Here is a 21,810-nt window from a genome sequence, read left to right on the forward strand (position 1 = left end):
GGTCTTTCATATCACCACCTGCACGATTATTTTAACTGCGGATGCTGGGGATTTCAGTAGGGGCATCCTGCATGCTGAGCAGATGCTCTGTTGCTGAGCTGCCATGCCCAGGACGGATCCATAGGTGGCATGCTAAGTGACGGCCTCCTCCCCGGGTGGTGCTGGTGGTCAGAGCCCTGTGGGAGCTATAGACCTCAGCCCCCTTTCCTCTCATGCCTCCTGGAGGCCCGGGTTCCACTAGGGGCCAGCCTACTTACATCATGTCTTTCTCTGCTTGCTTAGGCAATTCCATGGACTCCCCTGCAGCTGGATCCCCGAGATGGTGGACAATCCTGGACATGTACAACCCACATCCCAACCCGCCTTTGATGAGAGAAGTGTCGGCCTTGAGCGCGCCTCCTCGAGACCGGTGAAGAACTCTACTGTCCAGGTCTCATGCAGGCAGCTGTGGCTGCCTCTCTGGACCCTTGATCTGGGGGCCTGGTAGGGGAACCTCACAAGCTCTTCAGGCATGTTCCAGGGGAACTACTGTTCTCATCCCAGCTTTCTCACCAGCATGGCCAACTGGCCATGTGCTGACAGAGTGCAAGGCTGATAGGGAATTGTAGTTCAGGCTGAACATCTGGAGAGTCCGCGAGGTCTCCCTGCCCCTGGTCTGGGGAAGACAAGTTCTTGCAGGGCTGCCCTCAGGTGTTTCAAGAATGAATCCCTAAATTTGCATCAAGGAAGAGAAAAACCTCAGGAGAGCCCTGCTGGATCAGACCAGGGAGGGTCCATCTAGTCCAGCATCCCGTCTTACATAGGGGCCGACCAGTTCCTCTTTAGGTCCAACAACAGGGCACAGAGGCTGAGTCCTTTCCTGGTGTTGTCTCCATCCAGATGAATCTTGAAAATTAGAATGTGTCTTAAAACAATTGCTGATTGGTGCTAGGCTTGAACATACATACAGGAGCTCGATGCACACAGTCACAGTTGTAGACTAATCTGCCCTTAAGAGCATAAGAACAAGCCAGCTGTATCAGACCAGAGTCCATCTAGTCCAGCTCTCTGCTACTCTCATGAAATTTGGGTGGCCCACCACCCAGGTGCCATTTAAGGGGAAGTTCTCCTTCACATGCAGGAGGTGAAAGCAATGGCCTTCTGCTGCTGCTGCTGCTCCTGAGCACTTGGTCTGCTAAGGCATTTGGTAACTTTGGTGATCAATGAGGATCAGAAGACTGAGTAGCCATAGACTCGACTTCACTCCTCCATCAAATCTGTCCAAGCCCCTTTGCAAAGCTATCCAGGTTAGTGGCCATCATCAACACCTCCTGTGGCAGCATTGCTATTCCAAACACCAATCCAATCACCGCTGCCATGAAGAAGCAAGTTTCCTTTTATTAAAGGTCCCACTTTCCCCCCCCAGCATTTTCAATGAATGCCCCCTGGTTCTAGTATTGTGAGAAAGAGAGAAAAATTTCTCTCTGTCAACATTTTCTACCCCATGCATAATTTTATAGACTTCAGTCCTATCCCCCCTCAGCCGTCTCCTCTCCAAACTAAAGAGTCCCAAATGCTGCAGCCTCTCCTCATAAGGAAGGTGCTCCAGTCCCTCAATCCCATTCCACTCGCTGCTTGCTTCTCTGCAGACCCTTTTCTATCTCTTCGAGCATCCTTTTTGAGATGTGTATGCTACTGGTAGAACTGAACACAAGTACTCCAAGTAGCGGTCACGCATTCACTCTGCTTTTATATAAGGGCATGACAATCTTTGCAGTTTTATTATCAACTCCATTCCTCATGATCCCCAGCATAGAGTTTGCCTTTTTCACAGCTGCCATGCATGGAGTTGACATTCCCGTGGAACTATCAACTAAGACGCCCAAATCCCTTTCCTGGTCTGTGACTGATAGCACTGACCCCTGTAGTGTGTGACATCTCTGCTTCGTCTTGCAGTGCTGTCTGGCGTCTTCACAGATGTGGAAGCATCCCTGAGAGAGATCAAAGACCTCCTGGATGCCGATGAGGCGCAGGAGCAGAAGCTTCAGGAGGCCGTGGGGAAGCTGCCCGCCCAGCAGGGCTCTCCTCCCCCCAAGTCCTCCTCTGCTCTGGCGGACCGCTGGGCCAAGAGAGTGGTCCAAGGCATGGCTGAGGTCCCACTCTAGAGAGGCCAGCTTCACCAACGCCTCGAAGCTGCACACAAGGCTACATGAACCTCCCATGATCAGCCGCAACTCCTGCGTGCTGCTCAGCGGGCCCCTGGAGCAAGTAAGGGCTGCCCTGCCTACGCCCAGCCTGACCGAAGGTGAGAGCCGCTGCTTCGTCTTCAGTGTGGCCCCGCTTGTGTATTCATGCCTGTTTTTATTTCCTGTCCCGCCCAGATCACGGCAGCGAACAGCAGGGCTGAGCCAGAAACATAAATCGAAACCAGTTACGTAATACTTAAAAATGGTGCTCTAACAATTAGAATCCCCTCCTAGGAGAATCAAGGGCCAGTAGAGCAAGGTTTGTCTTTCTTAACACAGGGCTGACGGACGATATCTGTTTAGAGTGTTGTGGGTTTTCCGGGTTGTATGGCCGTGTTCCAGTAGCATTGTCTCCTGATGGATGCAGGCGAAATGTCAGGAGAAAATACTACTGGAACACCGCCATACAACCCGAAAAACCCACAACACTCTTGTGATTTTGGCCGTGAAAGTCTTCGACAATATCTGTTTACCCAGAGCAGAGCTGTTGCGCTGCAGCTCCTGGTTGGGACCAAGCGAGGCTCCTCCTCCTCCTCCTCCTCCTCCTCCTCCTCCTCCTCCGCTGCTGTTTCTGCTGGTGGTGGAGGCCAAGCTGGACCCCTGCGGAGCATCGGCATCCCCTCCTTGGGGTGTCCTGAGGACTCATGAGGGGCTTGGCCGAACTGCCAGAACTGCCCGGGCACCTCTCTGCTGTTAAATTGACGCCAGAGCAGCCCCAGCTTTCTGCCCTGGTTAGGGGTGTGTGGTCTGCTGCAGGAGGTGCAGGCTGCCCCCCAGGGCTCCGTTGCTCCAGCGTGAGCAGGTTCCCCCCATGCAGGATCTAAGGAAAGGCAGCCACATGAGTGGATCCCACCCGACAGGTGGATTTGGCCAGGGCGGCTCCTGGGGGCAGCTGAGGCTGACCGGCTGTGCCTTGCTTTTCAGAGGACAAGCAGGTGATGCAGACCCTAAAGCGGATCCTGGCCAAAGTGCAGGAAATGAAGGACCAGCGAGTGTCCCTGGAGCAGCAGCTGCGCGAGATGATCCAGAAGGATGACATCACCACCTCTCTGGTGACCACGGACAGATCGGAGATGAAGGTGGGAGCCGTGGGGAAGTGGGGGTGGTCTTGCCCATCCCAGTAGGGGATAGGCGCTTGGAGGGGGACAGACACGTGTGTGTTTGGGCGGGGGAGTCTCTCATCAGTGGTTATTTCAGTGGAGAACTTCGTAATTTATTCCCCCCCAGAGCCACAGCGAGGGGAAACTGTGCCCGGGGCATGCATGCACCCCTGCCACGCCACGCCCCTTCCCCCATCTTCTTGGCGCTACGCCACTGTTCTTCCCTATTAACCATTTTTTAAAAATTCTGCTTGCTGGATTCCTAGTGAGATGAGTGCAGTTGTAGTGGAGTGATTCCAGCATCAGGGTATGGCTGGAGAGATTGGGTTCACGTCCCCTTTAGGGCTGGAAATGTTCTGTATGACCATAAGTCCCTTTTACAAGGTGGTTGTGAGGATAAATTGAAGGTGGATGTGCGCAGCTGAGTTGCTTGGGGGAAGGAAAAGATGAAAATGTCCTGGGTAGGTTGCCCTGACCTTGGTAACCGAGGCTAGGCCGCTCTGGGAAGCTAAGCTCACAGGGGGTGCCTTTCGTGAACACATCTCCCCTGTGTTGCGCCGCCTGCATTGGTTACCTATCGAATTCCGAATCATGTTCAAGGTGTGGGTGTGTTGACTCTTTGCTGCTCTTGCATTGCCCGGGACCTTGCATCTTCGGGACCGCATTACCCCATATGTCCTTCGCTCAGTTCCTCAAGTGATCCAGTGCAGAAGGCAAATCTACTGGAGATCCCTTGGCCCTTGATGACGCTGCTGGTTTCCACATCGGGCCAGGGCCTCTCTGGGCCAGCCCTGGCACCCGGCCTGGTGGAACACACATTACCACTTTCAGTTATGGGCACCCCGCTGGGACCCTTGAGAGAGTTCCGCTAGGAGCCTGTAAAACCGAATTATTCCTTCCACCAGGCCTCTTTGGAGAGTCCTAGCCGATAATGTTCCCCCGCCCCCCTAGTAGGTAGGGTCCCCTTAACATCATTGGGACCCCTCCTCATTTTTTGAAGAAGGGGTGGTATATGGGTCTCAAAGGGCCCTATTGTGAAGAATGTGTACCTGTTTTAAGATTTTTATGTTTTTTGTATGATTTTATATTGTTCATCACTCTGGATGCCTCCGGGATAGGAAGCGTATAAGCAAGTTTAATAAATAATAATAATAATAATAATAATAATAAGCAGGGATAGCCCTGGTTAGTGTTTGGATGGGAGACCTCCAAAGGAGTCCAGCTGCTACACAGAGGCAGGCAATGATAGATCACCTCTGGACATCCCTTGTCCTGGAAGCCCCACTAGGGGTCACTGTAAATCAGCTGCAGTTGACATGAGTAACTCTGAGCAGCAAATAAACTCATTTGGAAAAGAAGGAGGAAGAATTTGGATTTATATCCCCCCTTTCTCTCCTGCAGGAGACTCCAAAGGGCTGACAATCTCCTTGCCCTTCCACCCTCACAACAAACGCCCTGTGAGGTGGGTGGGCTGAGAGAGTCTGAGAGCAGAAGCTGTGACTAGCCCAAGGTCACCCAGCTGGCGGGTGTGTGAGTGCACAGGCTACTCTGAATTCCCCAGATAAGCCTCCACAGCTCAGGCGGCAGAGCGGGGAATCAAGCCCGGTTCCTCCAGATTAGATACACGAGCTCTTAACCTCCTACGCCGAGGCTGCTCCTTTGGTGGAAAAGGAGATCTTGGTGGAAAAGGAGATCTTGGCCAACTGAAGCTTACTGAGAAAGAACAGGAGGGGGTTTGGTGCCAGTGACACTCCAGATGGCGCGTCTGAGGCAAGCCCCAGGTCTCTGGCTCCAGATGGCGCTGCTGCCCCTGATCCATTGGGTGTTCAAGAAGACCCGTCTGTGTCCGGCTGCCGGTGTTGCATTCTGTTCAGGGTTCTCTTGCATCCTGACTCCTGTTCCTCTCCGCCTGTTCGCAGAAACTTTTTGAAGAGCAGCAGCTGAAGAAGTACCTACTCAGCCGGATCAAGGTGTACTTTGAGCAGAACCCTGTCAGCTTGGGCAAGAGAACATCCTCAAAAGCCTTGACGGAGCGCTTGAATGTCTTAGAGTATGGCGCCGGGGGTCTTGCGGAAATGATCCTGGCCGAGGTGGGTTACAAAGCGAGTCCCTTTGGCCGGCCAGGCAAGTGAGTTTCACAAAAGCGCTGCAGCGCCAAGTTCACTCCGGCCAGATTGATCATCAGTCGATCCGTTTCTAAGAACATAAGAATCTTAGCCTGCTGGATCAGACCAGGAGTCCATCTAGGTCCAGCCTCTCTGCTACTCGTGAGTGGCCCACCAGGTGCCTTTGGGAGCTCACAGGCAGGATGTGAAAGCAATGGCCTTCTGCGGCTGTTGCTCCTGACCACCTGGTCTGTTATATATCAGTAACTCGCTTTGTGTGATGCAAAGCTCCCTTCACCCAGGAGCGGAGGAGGAGGGAGAGGGCGAGTAAACTCCTGGGCTATTGAACCCTAGGGTGTTAGGAAGCTTTGAAGCCCCAGGCAGGGTTCCCTCAGACCCCTGTGGCCCCAGGCCAGCCTAGTCCGCGCCCCCTTCCTCCAGAAATGTATCCCTTTGCAAAGGAAGGCAAAGTGGCGCCCACCCCAACACTGGGCTTGGCTAAGGGTTGCTTGACTGCCCATGAGAAAGAGCAGGTGAGGCCTCCATCTGGGCATCCGGGGACTTTGTTCTCAGTATCACTGAGGAACTAATCCCGAATATGCTGCCACAGGAGGTGGTGATGGCCACTAACCTGGATAGCTTTAAAAGGGGCTTGAACAGATTTATATGGAGGAGAAGTCGATGTATGGCTGCCAATCTTGATCCTCCTTGATCTGAGATTGCAAATGCCTTAGCAGACCAGGTGCTCGGGAGCCACAGCTGCAGAAGGCCATTGCTCTCACATCCTGCACATGAGCTCCCAAAGGCACCTGGTGGGCCACTGCGAGTAGCAGAGAGCTGGACTAGATGGACTCTGGTCTGATCCAGCAGGCTCTTGCTTATGTTCTTGATTGATTGATTGATTGATTGATTGATTGATTGATTGATTGATTGATTGATTGATTGATTGATTGATTGATTGATTGATTGATTGATTGATTGATTGATTGATTGATAGGCCGCCTGACCCCTGAAGGGCTCGAGGCGGCTCACAATATGGCTGTTCACAATGACAGCAAATAAATACAAAAATATAACAACCCCATTAAAATCTAATAGCAGCAGTTACTTTAAATAAATAGAAATTAAAACAACAAAAGTTGTTCAAAACAGGCACCCGATCCAGAGAGGGAGGGGGGGGGGAGGCAGGGCCCCAGATGGAATCAGGCCCAGCCAAGGATGAAGCCAAGGTGGAAAACAGGCAGCCTCAGTGACCTGGCAACCTCCGGGCCCCACAAGAGCCGCCCACCCACTCTGCCAGGCTGTGGCGCTTCTCCCCGTGAGCCCGGCCATCTCTCCTTCCCCAGGTGGAACACCACCTTGCAGACTTTGGTGGCTTCCTACGAGGCTTACGAGGACCTGATGAAGAAGTCCCAGGAGGGCAAAGACTTCTACGCCGACTTGGAAGGCAAAGTGGCCAAACTTCTGGAGAAAGGCCAGGCTGGCTGCAAGGAGGCCGAAGTCACACGGCAGCAGGTCTTGGAGCGGTAAGCGGTGCATGTGTCGGGGTGGGTGGGGGTGGGGATGGTGGTCCACAAATGCAGGCAAACGCTGGACAGGGAAGGAAGACACGGGGCTTCACAGTTCAAATTGGGGATGTGCAGTCAAATATGGTCGACCCAATAACCTTACCTGATATTTCCAGTATCTGATCTGATCGGCCACTTCTGATAGCTTGGAAGTCACCCCTGATACTTCCTAATGCCAGTGTTTCACTCCCAGTAGTCGTCAGAGATTGGGTCGGGGCCCCTCTCTGCTGTTCTGCAGGTGACATGCAGGCCAGCCCTTCAAAGGGGCCCTGTTTCCATGGATGGTAGATGTGGCCTAGGGGCTTCAGAGGCCAGGTCCACCATACACTGACACTAATGGCCACTGACAGTTTGAGGGGCACTCAGAGGTTGATGTGTTGTGGATTGGCTGGCCGCCCTGGGGTGGGGGGGCAACATAGCAGGAGCAGTAAAGGAGGAGGTGGGAAGAGAGAAAGAGCCCCCTCCAGCTGGGCTTTAACCCCCTTTCAAAGCCAGGGTAATAGATGTCTGTTCTGCCAGCTGGGACGTGGTTCTGTCTGGTCTTCCTTCCTCCCTCATGCTTCCTGCTGCCTTGACGGTGGGGGGGGGGGGGGGGGGGAGGTTGGTTGGTTTGTGGCACTCTCCTTTAAAGGGTCATTATTTTCCACAACAGTCCTGTTGGCCTCTGGCATCTACCGTCCATTGAAACAGTCGCCCTTTAAAGTTTCAAGGACTGGGGGGCTCTAGATCAGCTCCGGCCCAGCCCTTCTCCCTCCCAGCTCCTGCACTTGAAAAGTTTTTTTATAATTGTGGGAAAGAAATCATTATTGTTCTCACTCGGATTTGGGAGTACTGTTACATTTTCACTATTCATTATGTTGTGTTGTGTTTCTGTACAGACGTAATGTCCAGTACCATTTTAGCCAGAATATTGGCCAGAGTCTGTGGATGGCATCTTTAGAGGATCCTCTGAAGATGCCAGCCACAGATCCAGGCGAAACATCAGGAGAAAATGCTACTGGAACACGACCATACGGCCCAGAAACCCCACAACACCCCAGTGATTCCAGCCGTGAAAGCCTTCGACAATACTTTTTTTTTCTAATTTCCAGTACACCTGTATTTACAATATTTAACAAAAATGATAGTTATGGACTTCCTAGTACAGAATTAAAATTGTATTTGAGGGATACACCCTTAATTTTAACTGACGCCAATAAAGCTGTTTATTGAAAAGGAGTTGCAGACTACAAGGGTGCATCAAAAGCTATTAGCAGAGGCCGAAGGGAAGGTGGTTGCCCAGAAACACAACTGCACTTGAACTCTACGTTCAACCTAGCCTCACTGCCAAGTCCTGCCCCACCCCCTCTGTGCAGGCCTGGTTTTGAAAGCCAGCTGTTAAAAACATGTAGGACGGGACTCGGGGGGGGGGGCACCCCTGAGCCCCGCTCCCCGGCCTCCGTGCTTTCAAAAGCCGGCCTGCATGAAGGGTGGGGGGTGAGGGGGGGGGCTGGAGAAGGAGTTGTCTCCGGGTGCCACCACTCCCCCCCCCCCGATACGCCTCTGCCTGGTCTTGCCGGATGCCGGGGACTTAGGCCAGGCAAACGGTCTGTGCTGCTTTCCTGGCACTTCGCTTAATCTCCCAGCCGACCTGTTGATATCCTGGTTGGGGGGATCCCTAGACTGGGGAGAAGGGCAGTGGAGGGCTGGCCAGCTCCCCTCCCACTCACGCGGCTCTTGTTTTGGCAGGGAGATGAAGAAGAGGCCCCCGCCCAGACCCACCACCGCCAAGCCCGCTCTGCAGCCGAAGGCCCCCGAGTTGGAGCTGGCTGACCCCCTTCCGCTCAGCTCCCTCTCCCTGGCCGACCTGCCCGAGGAGCTGAGGAGTCTGCCTCCCGAGGTGCTGGCTGCTCACCTAGCCCAGCTGCCTGCTGATGCCCAGGCCGCTCTTGGGATAGCCCCCAGCGGGGGTCTGCGAGCCCCCGGCCCGGCGGGGCTGAAGGTGGGCAGAAGAGCTGCGAGTGCTCCTCTCCAGCCCGTGCTGGTGGGCCAGCCTGGAGTCCCCTACCCCCCGGGTCAGTTCCTTGCCCCAGGCCCCCTGCCCAGGCACTATCAGCCGCCTAGAGGGGCAGCCTCCACTGCTGGGATCCCGGCCAGCTCCGGCCAGGGGCCTTTTCTGGGGGTCTTGGGACCCCCCAGCCCGCCCCTCCTCCGGCAGATGCAGCCTTTCACCACTCCCGCTAAGCCAGCCATGCCCCCCTCCCCTCAGCGCCTCTGCTCCTGGGCTCCCTGTATGCTTCCTTCCTGGGGCTCATCTGCAGGGCCTCCGCTCTTGGCCTCCATGCCACTCAGCTTATCCTCTTGGGCTCCCCTATAGCTGCCTCCCCCACGGTCCTCCCTCTCAAGAACATATCCTCTCCATGCCCCCTTTCTCCGCACACGGGGCCTGTTTATTGCGTGGGCCAGCCAGCTCCTGCCGGTGGGGGGCTGCCAGCAGGCCACCCCCCTCCACTGACTGTACGGCCGCCACCCACGGCTCACCCCCCCTTTGGAGTCAGCAGCTTCCCCTCCCCCGTCCAGACCATTCGGCCGGCCACCACCACCGTGGACAGCATCCAGGCCCCCATCTCCAGCTGCTCGGCCCCCCGGGGCCACGCCAGCCCTCTCCCGCCCTGGGCGGGGCCCCTCCCGCAGGGTGGCTTAGTGGGGCCGCCGGGCCCCGGCCTCCAGTTCCCCTGTGCCCCGGCCGGGGGCCCTCCCCACATGCAGCAGGTTCTTCCCCCTTTCTCGGCCGCTCAGCCCCCCCAGGGCTTCCCCACTCATGGGCCACTCCATCCCCCCCAGGAGAGGCAAGTCCGGCCCCAGCCCCTTGCCGGGCAGCCCGCCCCCCACCACGCCCCACAGCTGCCTCCCCGGTTCCTGCCCCAGGGCCGCCTCCTCCCGCAGCCCCCCTTCCAAGCTCCGTTCGCGCCCCAGGTCTCAGGCCCACAGCCGGTTCTCAGCCAGGGCCCTGCTCATCCTCCCAGCCAGGGGCCTTTCCCAGGCCAGCCGGGACCCCCGCCCTACCAGCTTCCCCCCCAGGACAATCTGCCTGCACTGGGCCTGCCGCCCCACTCGGGGGCCCTGGCCTTCCCTAGCCCCGTGGCCAGGGGGCTGAACCTCTCAGCTGGAGTGATGCCCCATCATCAGTCACTTCCCCAGCCGCTTCGTCCAGCTCCTTTCCCTCCAAGCCTCACATGCTGCTCCGGAAGTCGCTTCTCTTGTTTCCTCTGCCCCCTCGCCTACAGGACCCCCCCAGGTGGCTCCTGCCACGCACTCTCAGGGCTCCTCCCGTGCTCCCATGGTGCTGGACTCAAGCTTCCTCAGCCCCCGGGCCTCAGCCAGGTCAGTCCAGGTCTCCTCATATCTCACATTCCACCTGCACCCAGCCCCGCTGGGCCCCAGATGCCGGGAGGGGTGGTGGTGCAGGGGGTGGCCCTCCCCTCTCCGGCCCCCTCTCCCCAGCCCTCCATGGCCATCCCGCCCCCCTCCCTCCTGCCCTCCTGCTCCTGCCCTCCTGCCTCTGCCTCCCCTGCGCTGGCTCACCTCCCCACAGCGCTGCCCTGCTCGGGTCGCCATGGCTCCGGGAGCTGCGCCGCTCCTGCAGGGCCTCTCCCCCGAAGCCCAGTTCCATCGACAGAACTCCTCCACCGACGACCTGCTGTCCTCCAGCCCCGAGAGCCAGCTGGGGTGCGCCAAGGCCTCCGTCAGCCAGCCGCTGCTGCAGCCCACCAAGGCCAGCGCCAAGGACGGCCTGAAGCCCAAGGCGGTGCAGCTGATCGAGAACGACCCCTACGAGAAGCCCGAGCACATCCGGAGGCTCCTGGTGGAGCTGGAGCGTTTCCGGGACACGGTGGCCGGCCTGGAGAAGCCCACCTCTGCAGGGGGCGCCAGTGAGCTGGACGGCATCTGGAAGGAGCTGCAGGAGGCCCAGGAGAAGGACGCCCGGCAGCTGTCCATCGCCATCGCCCGCTGCTACTCCATGAAGAACCGCCACCAGGACATCATGCCCTACGACAAGAACCGCATCGTCTTGCAGTCGGGCAAGGACGACTACATCAACGCCAGCCGGATCGGGAGGGACCTTCTCCCTCCTACTCTGCCCCCCACTCATCATCGGCCATCGCAGGCTCCTCAAGCAGGGCAATCATCACTCCCCGACTTCTGGCTCATGATCTACGAGCAGAAGGTCTCCGTGGTCGTCATGCTGGTCTCTGAACAGGAGATCGAGAAGGTAGGGGCGGAGGCCGCTGCATCACGCTGAAGGGAGTCCCCTTTCAGCTGGCATCCGAGAAGAAGAGGAGTTTGGATTTATATCCTCCCCCCCCTTTCTCTACCTCCTGTAAGGAGACTCAAAGGGGCTTTCAATCTCCTTTCCCTCCCCCACACAGCAAACACCCTGTGAGGTGGGTGGGGCTGAGAGAGCTCCAAAGAACTGTGACTCGCCCAAATTCACCCAGTTGGCATGTGTTGGAGTGCACAAGCCAGTCTAGTTCACCAGATAAGCCCGCACAGCTCGGAGAATCAAACCTGGTTCTCCAGATTAGAGTGCACCTGCTCAACCACTAGGCCATTGCTGCTCCTAGAGGGCAGCCAGGCTGATCTGCAGCAGAACAGCGGGGTTTGTCAAGTAGCACCTTAGAGACCAACAACATTTTTGAGGGGTGGGGGGGATCCCCAAAGCTCGAGCTTTGACTCGCTAAAGTTTATACCCTGAAAGTTTTGTTGCCTTTAAGGTGCTGATGGACTCGTGTTCAATCCCGTGGTGCTTTAAAGATCAGGATATTTTGTGGCTTCAGCTTTTGTGGGCCAGAGCTCACACCACACAGAGTGGCATCCTTTGCTGTCAGAATGCCCGTGCCTGTGTCTTGAACAGATAAGAATGATGAATGTGGGGACCGTGGTCATCGCGAAGAAAGGAATCCAGCCCAAAGAGACACAACCTGAGCTGCACTCACCTCCGGTGGCTCCACAGTGAAGCACCACGGGAGGTGTATGTTGTGCATATAGAAGGGAGAATTCTGTTCCGCGGTGTGCCGGGGAGCCAGTGTGGTGTGGTGGTTAACGGTGATGGACTTTAATCCAGACAACCAACTTGGATTGCCCACTCCTCCTTCACACGAGCGGTGGACTCTTTTCTGGTGGACTGGATTTGTTTCCTCACTCCTCCACATGAAGCCTGCCAAGAGTGACCTTGGGCCAGTCACAGTTCTTCTGAGCTCTCTCAGCCCCACCGATCTCACAAGGTGTCTGTTGTGGGGAGAGGAAAGGAAAGAGTTTGGGAGATGGGGTATAATCCAAACTTTCCTCCTTCTGGAGCCTAGCTTGGTCCATAGACTCTCCGCTAAGTTAGACTCTCCACTAACCCTTGCCGCTGATTAGCCAAGTAATGTGGAAGGGAAAATAGATATAAATGTACCCCATTTACTTCAAGCCAACACAGAGCTCTTTCCAAGCAGCTATCGCCGCTAACTCGGGGGCGGGGGGGTGTCTCCAAGATCTTCTCAGGCTGGGTGCTCTCCCGGCTCCCTTTCACCTCCACCGCCCGGCTCTGTTTGTCTGCAGCAAAAGGTGGTCCGCTACTTCCCCACGGAGCGTGGCCAGCCAATGGTGCACGGCTCCATCACCCTGGCCCTGACCAGCCTGAAGGCCACCCCCACCCACGTGGAGCGGATGATCACCCTCCAGTTCCGGGACCAGAGTCTGAAGCGCACCGTCATCCACCTGCAGTTCTCCTCCTGGCCGGAGCTGTACGTCGCCTTTTCTTCTTTTTCTGCCCCAAGCAGAGGGGTTGGTGAAGGGAAGAGGGGCTTTCTGGCTGCCGCTTGCTAGAGTGACACCCGTCAGTCAAGGGTGGGACTGGGGGAACCAATGACCAGACTTCCAACTACACTGCAAGTATTCTTTTGATCCAGGCACGCTGGGGGTTAGGCCTGGGGCTCTGCCAACTGAGCTGCATCTCCACCCCACGTGAAGAGAGGTTCCCAGAAGTGGTTTCCTCTGCAGCTTGCCAGAGTGATCTGGGTCAGCCAAGGGGTCGGTGGGGGGCTGAAGCTGGCATATGGCCCTGAACAAGATCCAACCGCGTGGCTGCTCTTCAGCCAGTCCCAGAGTATGCAATGCGATGGTTGCATCAAGTTCCCCTGGTGTACGTATCTGCTGTGCCCAAAGGCGTCTGCCAACATGAGCACGTTCTGGCGGTTCCCCTGCAACAGATTTTTGAAAACATCTTTCTTTCTTTCTTTCTTTCTTTCTCTCTCTCTCTCTCTCTCTCTCTCTCTCTCTCTCTCTCTCTTTCTTTCTTTGTTCTCGCAGGGGCCTCCCGGACAGCAAAGGGGATCTTCTGCGCTTCATCCAGGAAGTACATAGTCATTACCTGCACCAGCGGCCTCTTCATACCCCCATCGTTGTCCACTGCAGGTAATCCAGGCACAGTCACACTGGCCTCACACGGCTGCTGTGAGCAGCATGAGGGAACAGAGCCAGCGTGGTATAGTGGATTCTAATCTGGAGAACCGCATTTGATTCCCCACTCCTCCACCTGAGTGGCTGAGGCTTATCTGGTGAACCAGATGTGTTTCCGCATCCCTTACTTAAAAAAAATCCTTTGCGGAGATGGCCCCTGGGTTTTATAGGCGAACCATGGCTGTGGGACAGCGTGGCTGCATTCAGGCACACGAGCACAAGGCAGCAGGTTCTGCATTCTCTTGCGTCTCTCCCTGCAGCTCCGGCGTGGGCCGCACGGGGGCCTTCTGCCTCCTCTATGCAGCCATGCAGGAAGTAGAGGCTGGGAACAGCATCCCAGACTTGGCTCAGCTGGTAAAGAGGATCCGCCGGCAGAGGAAGCACATGCTGCAAGAGAAGGTACTGCTGGGGGGGTGCGGGGGTCAGGGCAACCCTGTGTGAAGGTGAAGGCTGGACTCTGGATCAGGGGGCTTCAGGCAGCTGCTCCAAGGACCAGAAACTGCAGCTGGCAACCCCCCCACCCCACCCAGCGGCAGCTGAGCCACTCATTTGGGGCAAAGTTGGACGCCACACAGTCTCAGTACCGGCTGCTTCTTTTCCAGCTCCACCTCAAGTTTTGCTACGAATCGGTCCTCAAACATGCCAAGCAGGTGCTGCAGAGACACGGGGTCACCGCGCCATCCGCCGGCAAGCCTGCCAGCAGCCCGTCTCAGAAGGTAAGGGGGGAGCGTGTGGCCGGCGCTCAGCCATGTCCAGGGAGAGGGAAGGGAGGAAATGCCTTTGTGTATTTTCTGCCATTTCCCACAACTCCATGAGGAGGAGGAAGGTCTCTCTGACAGAGATGATCTCCAACCCGTCATGGCTGTAGGGCAGGGGCCAACCGGGTTCCTCTTTCCCTGCCCCCCAGGCTTGGCTCTTAAACAGTTGCCGTGACGGGGTTCAGGTTCCCCAGATCTGGCCCCTGTCCCTGTGGCAGCAGCTGCAAGCATGTGACATCAGAGTCACATGAGAGGAAGGAGAGGGACAGGAACCCCTTCCTCTGCTAAAGAGAAACCTTTTTCCTTGCTGTGCATAACTGCTTCTGCCCTGGCTGTCTGGGCAGGAGAGCTAATAGCATAAAACAGCACCGTTGAGGCACCTTAACTCACTTGCAGGGCTTGTCTTAGAGCAGCGGTGGCTAACCTATGGCATGGGTGCCAGAGGTGGCACTCAGAGCCCTCTCTGTGGGCACACACAAACAGAGTTCGTCATGTGGGGGGTGAAATGCCCCCCCCCCCCTAGGCTAGCCTGGGCCGCTGGGCTCGATTATTAGCATTAAACCTAAGACCTAGTTTTGGGGAAGCAGTGTAGGCAACCCTGTTAAGTGCTGTTAAACCCTACTGATTTTCATTCAAAGAACTAAAGCGTGATCCTTTACCTGGGAATAAGCTTGGTTGCTGGCAATGGGGCTTGCTTCTGAGTAAACCCTCCTAGGGTTGTGATTCACCTGTTCAAAGAGTTGCATAGTTGCCTCAAAGCAAAGCCAACAACTACCACCAAGCTTACTCCTGAGTAATGCACGCTTCGGAGCCAACCGTTTTTTCTAAACTAAAACCTCAGTATTCAGGCTAAATTTCCGTGTTGGCACTTTGCAATAAATAAGTGGGTTTTGGGTTGCAATTTGGGCACGCTGTCTCAAAAAGGTTTGCCATCACTGACTTAGAGTGACGCCATGCTGGCAGGGATTGATGGGATTTGTAGTCCACGAACATCTGGAGAGCCGCAGGCTGCAGACCCCTAAAAATATTATTATTATTATTATTATTATTATTATTATTATTATTATTATTATTATTATTATTATTATTATTATTATTATTATTATTATTATTATTATTATTATTATTATTATTATTATTATTATTATTATTATTATTATTATTATTATTATTAGGCTTTTATACCGCCCCATCCCCGAAGGGCTCTGGGCGGTGCACAGCATATAAAAATAACAATATAAAATAGTTAAACATTTAAAAGCAGCGATAAACTAGAAATTTAATTTATGCAATAATCTCAGTAAATAGAGATATAATTAGAGATATATAATTGGTGTCCAGCATTCCAGATTTAAAATTCCCTCTTTCCTGAAAAGGGAGGCATGGCGAGTCTCGTTAGATGGTAGGTGGCCTAGATGTCAGGGCCGCAGGGGGAGGGGGCACCATTAGCGGCTGGTTCCTCCAAAGGCCTGGCGGAACAGCTCCGGCGGAACAGCTCTGTTCCCTGCTGTGGCCCTGTTCAGTGGATGCCGAGTGTCGGTAAGAAGGGTAGGCGATAAAGGGAATAAATACATCAATCCCGTTGGATCCTCTCCTGGGCTTGCTCAGAAACTGTGGCTCTCTCTCACCCCTTCCAGCCATACGTCCACCAAGACCCGCAGGACCTGGTGCTGGGGGGAGACATGCCCATCAGCTCCATCCAGGCCACCATCGCGAAACTGAGCATCCGGCCTCCCTCGGGGGGCTCGGAACCCTCTGCCAACGGGCAGCCGTCAGATTCCCCCCCAGCCCCCGCAACGGAGAACACCACCACGCTCCAGCCGCCCCCTGTGGCTCTGCCTTATCCTGCGTTTGCTGACTATGGCCGTTCCGGCAGCCTCGAACTGGCCTCGCCCCTCTCCCCACCTGCCGCGTCTGCAGCCAGACCTGAGCCAGCCGAGCTTTCTGCTACCATGGAAAACAGCAACCACGTGGAGGACGAGGGGGAAGAGGACGGGGAGAGCGCGAAGCCACTTCCTGGCCTGGAACCCGTGGCCGCTCCGGTGGTGGCCCCTTCAACCTCCTCGCTGGAGCTCCTGGCCTCCCTGACCCCGGAGGCCTTCACGCTGGACAGCTCCCTCAAGGGCCGGCACAAGATGAGCAAGCAGAGCTTCCTCCAGCCCCAGAACGGGGAGGGTCTGCGGGGGACCAGGCCCAGCGACGACCCCCTCAGCATGCTGGACCCGCTCTGGACACTCAACAAGACATGAGGGCGGGGTGTGGGGAGGCTGCCGTCCTGCCCGGTGCCTGCAGCCCCAGAGATCTCGGGGCCAGAGCCACCCAGTCGATCACCTTTTGGGCCTACTGCTGCCGCCTCACTTCCAAGAGCCCAGGAGCCTCTGCTGCGGCTGGAGCCAGTCAGCTGTCCCGTCCCATCTCGCTTTCCCTCATCAAGATTTTTGGGCTGGCTGTTTCTGTATCCACCCCCCCCCCCCCCCCCACACACACGGTTAATGTCTGGGCAGAAGGGGTAAGCAATAAAGGAACGGGAGGGGCGGCTTCAGAGCTATTCAGAATAGGGGCGGGGGAGGGCCGCCAAGCCAGTGAGCCTGCTTCTTATTCAGCTGTTTGGGACAGCTTATGTGCCCCCCCCCCCGCCTCCCTCCTGTCCCTGGTCCCTTTGTGTCCCAGAAGGGGGCACAGGCAGCTCTGGGCTGGTGTGATCCCCTGAGGGCTAGTCAGAGGGGGTTCTCTTGCACTTGGGGTGGGGTGGGGTTGCTGCTGTTTCCCACTCTCTGCTGAGCAACTTCCACAGTGGCCAAAAGGGCTGCCGCCCTTTCTTCCCCTGCATCTTGCTGGCTTCACCTTTCTTCCTGCTCTCCTGCCCACTTGGTGGGCCTTCACAGGAGTCCTTTGTGACCAGGAGCTGCAACTCTGGGGTTCTGCAGAGGTCCCATCTTCGGAACTGGCAGTGCTGGCGTGACGCATGCCCCCAGGTGCCCGCTGCTGTTTCCACTGGCACCCTCAGCTAGCCAGAAGAGCAGTGGTGGAAAAGGCCGGTGTGGTCAAATGGGCACCTCCTGCCCTTTTCAACTCTTTGGCGTGAGTGCCGGGGCAAGGGCGCCTTACTTGAAACGGCATGTGTGACTCGGAGGTGTGTGTTTGTGCTCAGGCCGGGCACGGTCCTGTTTCCTCCGTTCAAGAGCTTCCGCTTCCGTGGGGGAGCAGAGGACCACCTTTGGGGCGGGAGAAGCAACAGCAGCCGCAGACCACACGAGAGTGGGAGGCCGAAGCACGAACGGGGTCTTTTCTCAACTCAGCAGTCGGGATTTCCTTGTGGCCCCCCAGGGCTTTTTTCCTTTGGCAGCAGGAGAATCAGCCGTGCTCATTTGGGGGCCTGCTGCACCCTGCAGGGAGGGGCCGTGGTGGTGGGGCGGGGGGAGAAGAGCAGTAGCAGCTTTCTGGGCTCTTTGGCATTTTCTTTTGTATAAATAACATGTCTTCTTCACCTTATTTACTCCAATTTAGAACCAAACGTTTTTTCAGCTCTTTGCTACTTAAATAAATGGGCATTGCAGATCTAATAGTAGCAAGGTTTTTTTTTTCTTGTTACCAGGTTGGGTGGGGTGGGGCAGGGCAGAGATGTCAGGCTGTAATTGGGCAGAGGGCTTGGCTACATTTAAGGGGGGGGGGGTAAAAAGGAAGCATCAAAAAACACCAAAGCAATGAAGGAAATGGAAATACAGGCGGGGCCTGGGAGACCAGCGAAGATGCACCCCCACCCCCACCACCGCCTCAGCCATCGGCCTGAAGAAGAGGAGTTTGGATTTGGACCCCGCTTCTTGCCTGTAAGGAGTCTCAAGACGGCTCACAAGCTCCTTTCCCTTCCTCTCCCCACAACAGACGCCTGGTGAGGTAGGTGGGGCTGAGAGAGTCCTGAGAGAATTGTGGCCCAAGGTCAGCCGGCAGGCTGCACGTGGAGGAGTGTGGGATCAAACCTGGTCCAACCTGGAGATGACTGTTGCAGGGATCACTGAGTCCCTGTTGCAGGGATCACTGGGTCCCTGTGCCCTCCAGGAAAGCCGGGGGCTGCTCCACTGCCGCTCTCTCCACCGCCTTAGCCAGGAATGGAGGATTTGAAACTGGGGGGTTGTTGGCTGAGACGGTTTCTTTAAAAGCACCCCCCCCCCCCGCCTGCCTCTTGCAACCTTTGCTCTCAAAAGGGGCCTGTGGCCGGCTTCTCAGTACCAGGATGCTGCCAGCATCATCTGGGGAGAGTTGGCTAAAGCGGTCCAACACAGAACCTGAGGACGCCCAGGATGCCAGTCACTATGGTGACGTCTGTCTTGAGTGCACAGACGCACATTGGGGGAGGAGCCTCCATAACAGAAACCAACACAAACTTGACCTGATGGAGCACAGAGGCTGAACTGGGAAGAAAAGCCGCCCCACCCCACCCACCTCGCCTCCGGTAATGGGGTGTTTTCAGTCAGCCCTTAAAATAAACACAGGAGTCCAGCAGCCCTTAAAAGGCTCAGAAGTAAACTTTGTGGCAGCAGAATTCACGCCACTATGCTCTGTTCCACAGAAAGATTATAGTACGGTCAGTTAAGGTGCAGCAGTTGAGAAAATGGTATATGCATCTACATTAGAATATAGTCCCAAACGAATATGAGACTTCTCGGTCATTTTTACACGCTACCTTCATCAAAACCATTATTTTGTGCATTACTGAACATGGAACTTTGATAACAGCAGCCTTTTTAGTTCACTGAAAAACTTTTGAACGGATGGAGCAAGCAGGATTGGGTAGGCGCTAGGACCCAGGCAGAGCATTCTACAACAAAGAAGGTCCGGCATGCTTTGTTTTGTGGCGGATGAATATACAACCTTGCTATTATCTTTCTGTGGAACAGAGTATAGACCCCCTAAGTTCCACAGTGTTACACTTAAAGCTGCAGGCACCAGAAAGCATGGAGGTTTTCATGAAAGGGCAGCTCACCATCAAGAGTAGGCAACCCAGTTGGAAAGGATGAAGACAATTCCCAACTCTTAGTAAAACCCTCCTTGACACTCTGTCAAGCCACAGCTGATTTATAGTGACCGGCATTTGAGGGTTTTCAAGGCAAGAGATGAATGAAGGTGGTTTGCGACTGGCTCCCTCTGCACAGCCACCTTGGCCTTCTTTGCTGGTCTCCTGACGAAGCAGTACCCAGGGCCAACCTGACTTCGCTTCTGAGATCTGATGAGATCAAGGTAACCTGGGCCGTCCAGGTCAGGGCAATGCTAATATTAAGATATGCCTCGGATAGGGAGAGCAGCACAGGGAAAGCCAAACAACTCCTCAGGAGTTAAAAGAGTGGCTGAGACACGCAGGGAAGGAAAACGCGTTGCATTTTGTGGTGCCGCTGGACCTCAGCGTGGAAATGGAGAGGCTCTGCTCAGAGGCTTGGCGGTGAGTCTGTGCTTCCTTGCAGTGAAGATCAGCTGTGGGGCAGAAATGCCTCTGGGAGGCTGCTGGGTCCCCTGCCTCCGCATTCACATCCCAGCTCAGAGTCTGCTGTGTGGGGCCAGCAGAAAACTCCAAACGTTCTTTCACCGCTTTGCTTTTTCCTCTGTCCCCCTCCCCTCCTCGGCCCCAATCCACACTCGAGGCATTAAGTTAGTTTTGTTTAATGAGTCAGTATCTGTACACTTTAGAAAACACAACCTGGTACAAAAGCTGCTGCCGCTGTACAGTCCAAAGGGTACAGCAGAGCTAAGGCCACCGGAGGCATTATAGGGTGGACACCGACAATGAGCCAACGGGAATCAGCAGGAGCCACAAGAACATTGGCTGGCCAGCCTGGGGCAGCAACGTCCCTCCCTTGGCGGAGGAGGCCAGTGCCGGCCCAGCTCGGGGGGGAAAAGGACAGGCGGAATACAGCAGATTAATCCCAAAGCATCTTCTACAGGGCTACTGGGCTGCCTACGCATTAAAAGCAAAAACAGGAGCTCCCTAGCCGATGGCTTTAACACAAAAGGAGTTCTAATTGGTCTTCCTTCCCCCCTTCTCCCCTCTCTCTATTTCTGTTAGTTGACCACCCGCCCAAGGCCCAAGGCCAGCCCCGCCAAGATGCGAGGTTCTGCAGCGCTCCACCACGTTCATTTCTGGCCGGGCATGCGCCAGCCCTATGGGGCAGCCATGTTCAGCCGCTAACAGAAGAGACCCACGGCCTCTGGGCAAGCTGTATTTCGCTCACAACATGGGTGGCTGCTTCCTTGTTCTGCAACCACTGACTGTGAGAAACCTCCAGAAGACCACTGCGGCCACAGATGCAGGCAGGAGTGGACTCCACAACCACAACATGCCCCCTTCTCTCCCCTGCAGGCAGGCAGGCAGGCAGGCAGGCAGGCACGTGGCAGGCAAAGAGGCGGGGCGCACTGTCCCTCTGGTCTCTGGCCAAGGCACCCTCTCCTGCCACAATAAATAAATATGTACAGCACATCAATAGATATGGCAAGGGGCACAACAGCCTCCCTCCTGCTGGCCAGGCGGGGACGGGGCAAAGGCCGATCTGGGCTTATTGCTAGGAGGAGCAGCTGGGCCTTTGCAGGGCTTCAGCGGGATCGGAGCCAAGCTTGAGGGGCACTTGCCGGGTTAGCTTCTCCTGCCCCGCTGCCCTCGCATCGACTGGATGCAGACACTGCACCCCCCTGGATGCAGGAGGGATGGGGGAAATGGCAGCCCCAGGAAGAGAGGAAGCCAAAGGGTGGCCACCGAGCATGCCCTTCCTGATGAATTCATTCATCTGCCGGCGAAGAAGAACAACCTGAACAACTGGTCCTCTTCCCCGCTAGACTCCTTCCCTTTCTTGAGAGTGCAGGCCCCTCCCACCTTTGCCAAGGCCTGAGGAGTCCATCCCACCTGCCACAGCAAAAGGACACCAAGGTTCCCAAGTCACTCGGATGACCACCAGCCACTCTGGCACATGCGGGGTGTGGGACCTTCCCTTCCCCATTATTCTACTTTCTAGAACCACCAGGGCTACCAGCTACCCCTGTCCAGCCTTTCTGAGGCCAACTGCACCCCCTCCCCTCCCACTACTGACCCAATGCTTGGAATCAGAGCCTAGAGGCAAGGCCAGAGAAGAAGGAGGGGGGTCTCTCTCTCTCTCCACTGTGGAGCAAGCGAGCCCACGGTCTGCGCTGAGGGGGCCCCCCCCCCCCCCCCCACGCCTTCTCAGTCTCGTTTCTCCAGCACCGACGGGACGTAGACCAGGCTGAGCTCGCTGCCGAAGTTGCAGACGATGGCCGCGTTCTCCAGCACCAGGATTTGCCGGGCCGGCTGAGCCTCGTTGCTCTTGCCCAAGTAGACCGTCTGCAGCAGGTCCCCGTAGCCGATGTCCCAGAAGGAGACGCAGCCCTGCCCTCCCGTCACCAGCAGATTGTCGGAGATGACGCCGAGGCTCGCCCCGCAGCCCATGTCCTGTGTGGAAAGCAACAAGAGGCAGTTTGGATTTATACCCCACCTTTCTCGCCTGTAAGGGGACTCAAGGTGGCTTACAAGCTCCTTTCCCTTCCTCTCCCCACAACAGACCCCTGGTGAGGCG

The 21,810-nt window shown here is 55.9% G+C and overlaps 2 protein-coding genes across 2 annotated transcripts in view; one reads left to right on the forward strand and one right to left on the reverse strand.

Annotated features, from left to right (window-relative positions):
• The window catches only part of PTPN23 (protein tyrosine phosphatase non-receptor type 23), a 37,734-nt gene extending 19,932 nt beyond the window's left edge, over positions 1-17,802 (forward strand). Inside the window, 15 exon segments of the mRNA XM_048510524.1 lie at positions 283-483; positions 1,650-1,702; positions 1,936-2,114; positions 2,149-2,284; positions 3,150-3,304; positions 5,245-5,426; positions 6,777-6,956; positions 8,727-9,254; positions 9,257-10,544; positions 10,546-11,250; positions 12,582-12,766; positions 13,332-13,436; positions 13,742-13,880; positions 14,084-14,197; positions 15,877-17,802. Coding sequence (XP_048366481.1) covers positions 283-483; positions 1,650-1,702; positions 1,936-2,114; positions 2,149-2,284; positions 3,150-3,304; positions 5,245-5,426; positions 6,777-6,956; positions 8,727-9,254; positions 9,257-10,544; positions 10,546-11,250; positions 12,582-12,766; positions 13,332-13,436; positions 13,742-13,880; positions 14,084-14,197; positions 15,877-16,488 — 4,762 coding nt within the window. The 3' untranslated portion in view covers positions 16,489-17,802.
• A 3,496-nt stretch (positions 17,803-21,298) lies between these two features.
• Positions 21,299-21,810, reverse strand: part of LOC125440973 (SREBF chaperone) — a 56,154-nt gene continuing 55,642 nt past the window's right edge. Inside the window, 1 exon segment of the mRNA XM_048511195.1 lies at positions 21,299-21,686. Within this exon segment, the coding sequence (XP_048367152.1) occupies positions 21,441-21,686 (246 nt within the window). The 3' untranslated portion in view covers positions 21,299-21,440.

Source organism: Sphaerodactylus townsendi, linkage group LG11 (assembly GCF_021028975.2).
Source record: "Sphaerodactylus townsendi isolate TG3544 linkage group LG11, MPM_Stown_v2.3, whole genome shotgun sequence".
NCBI lineage: Eukaryota > Metazoa > Chordata > Lepidosauria > Squamata > Sphaerodactylidae > Sphaerodactylus > Sphaerodactylus townsendi.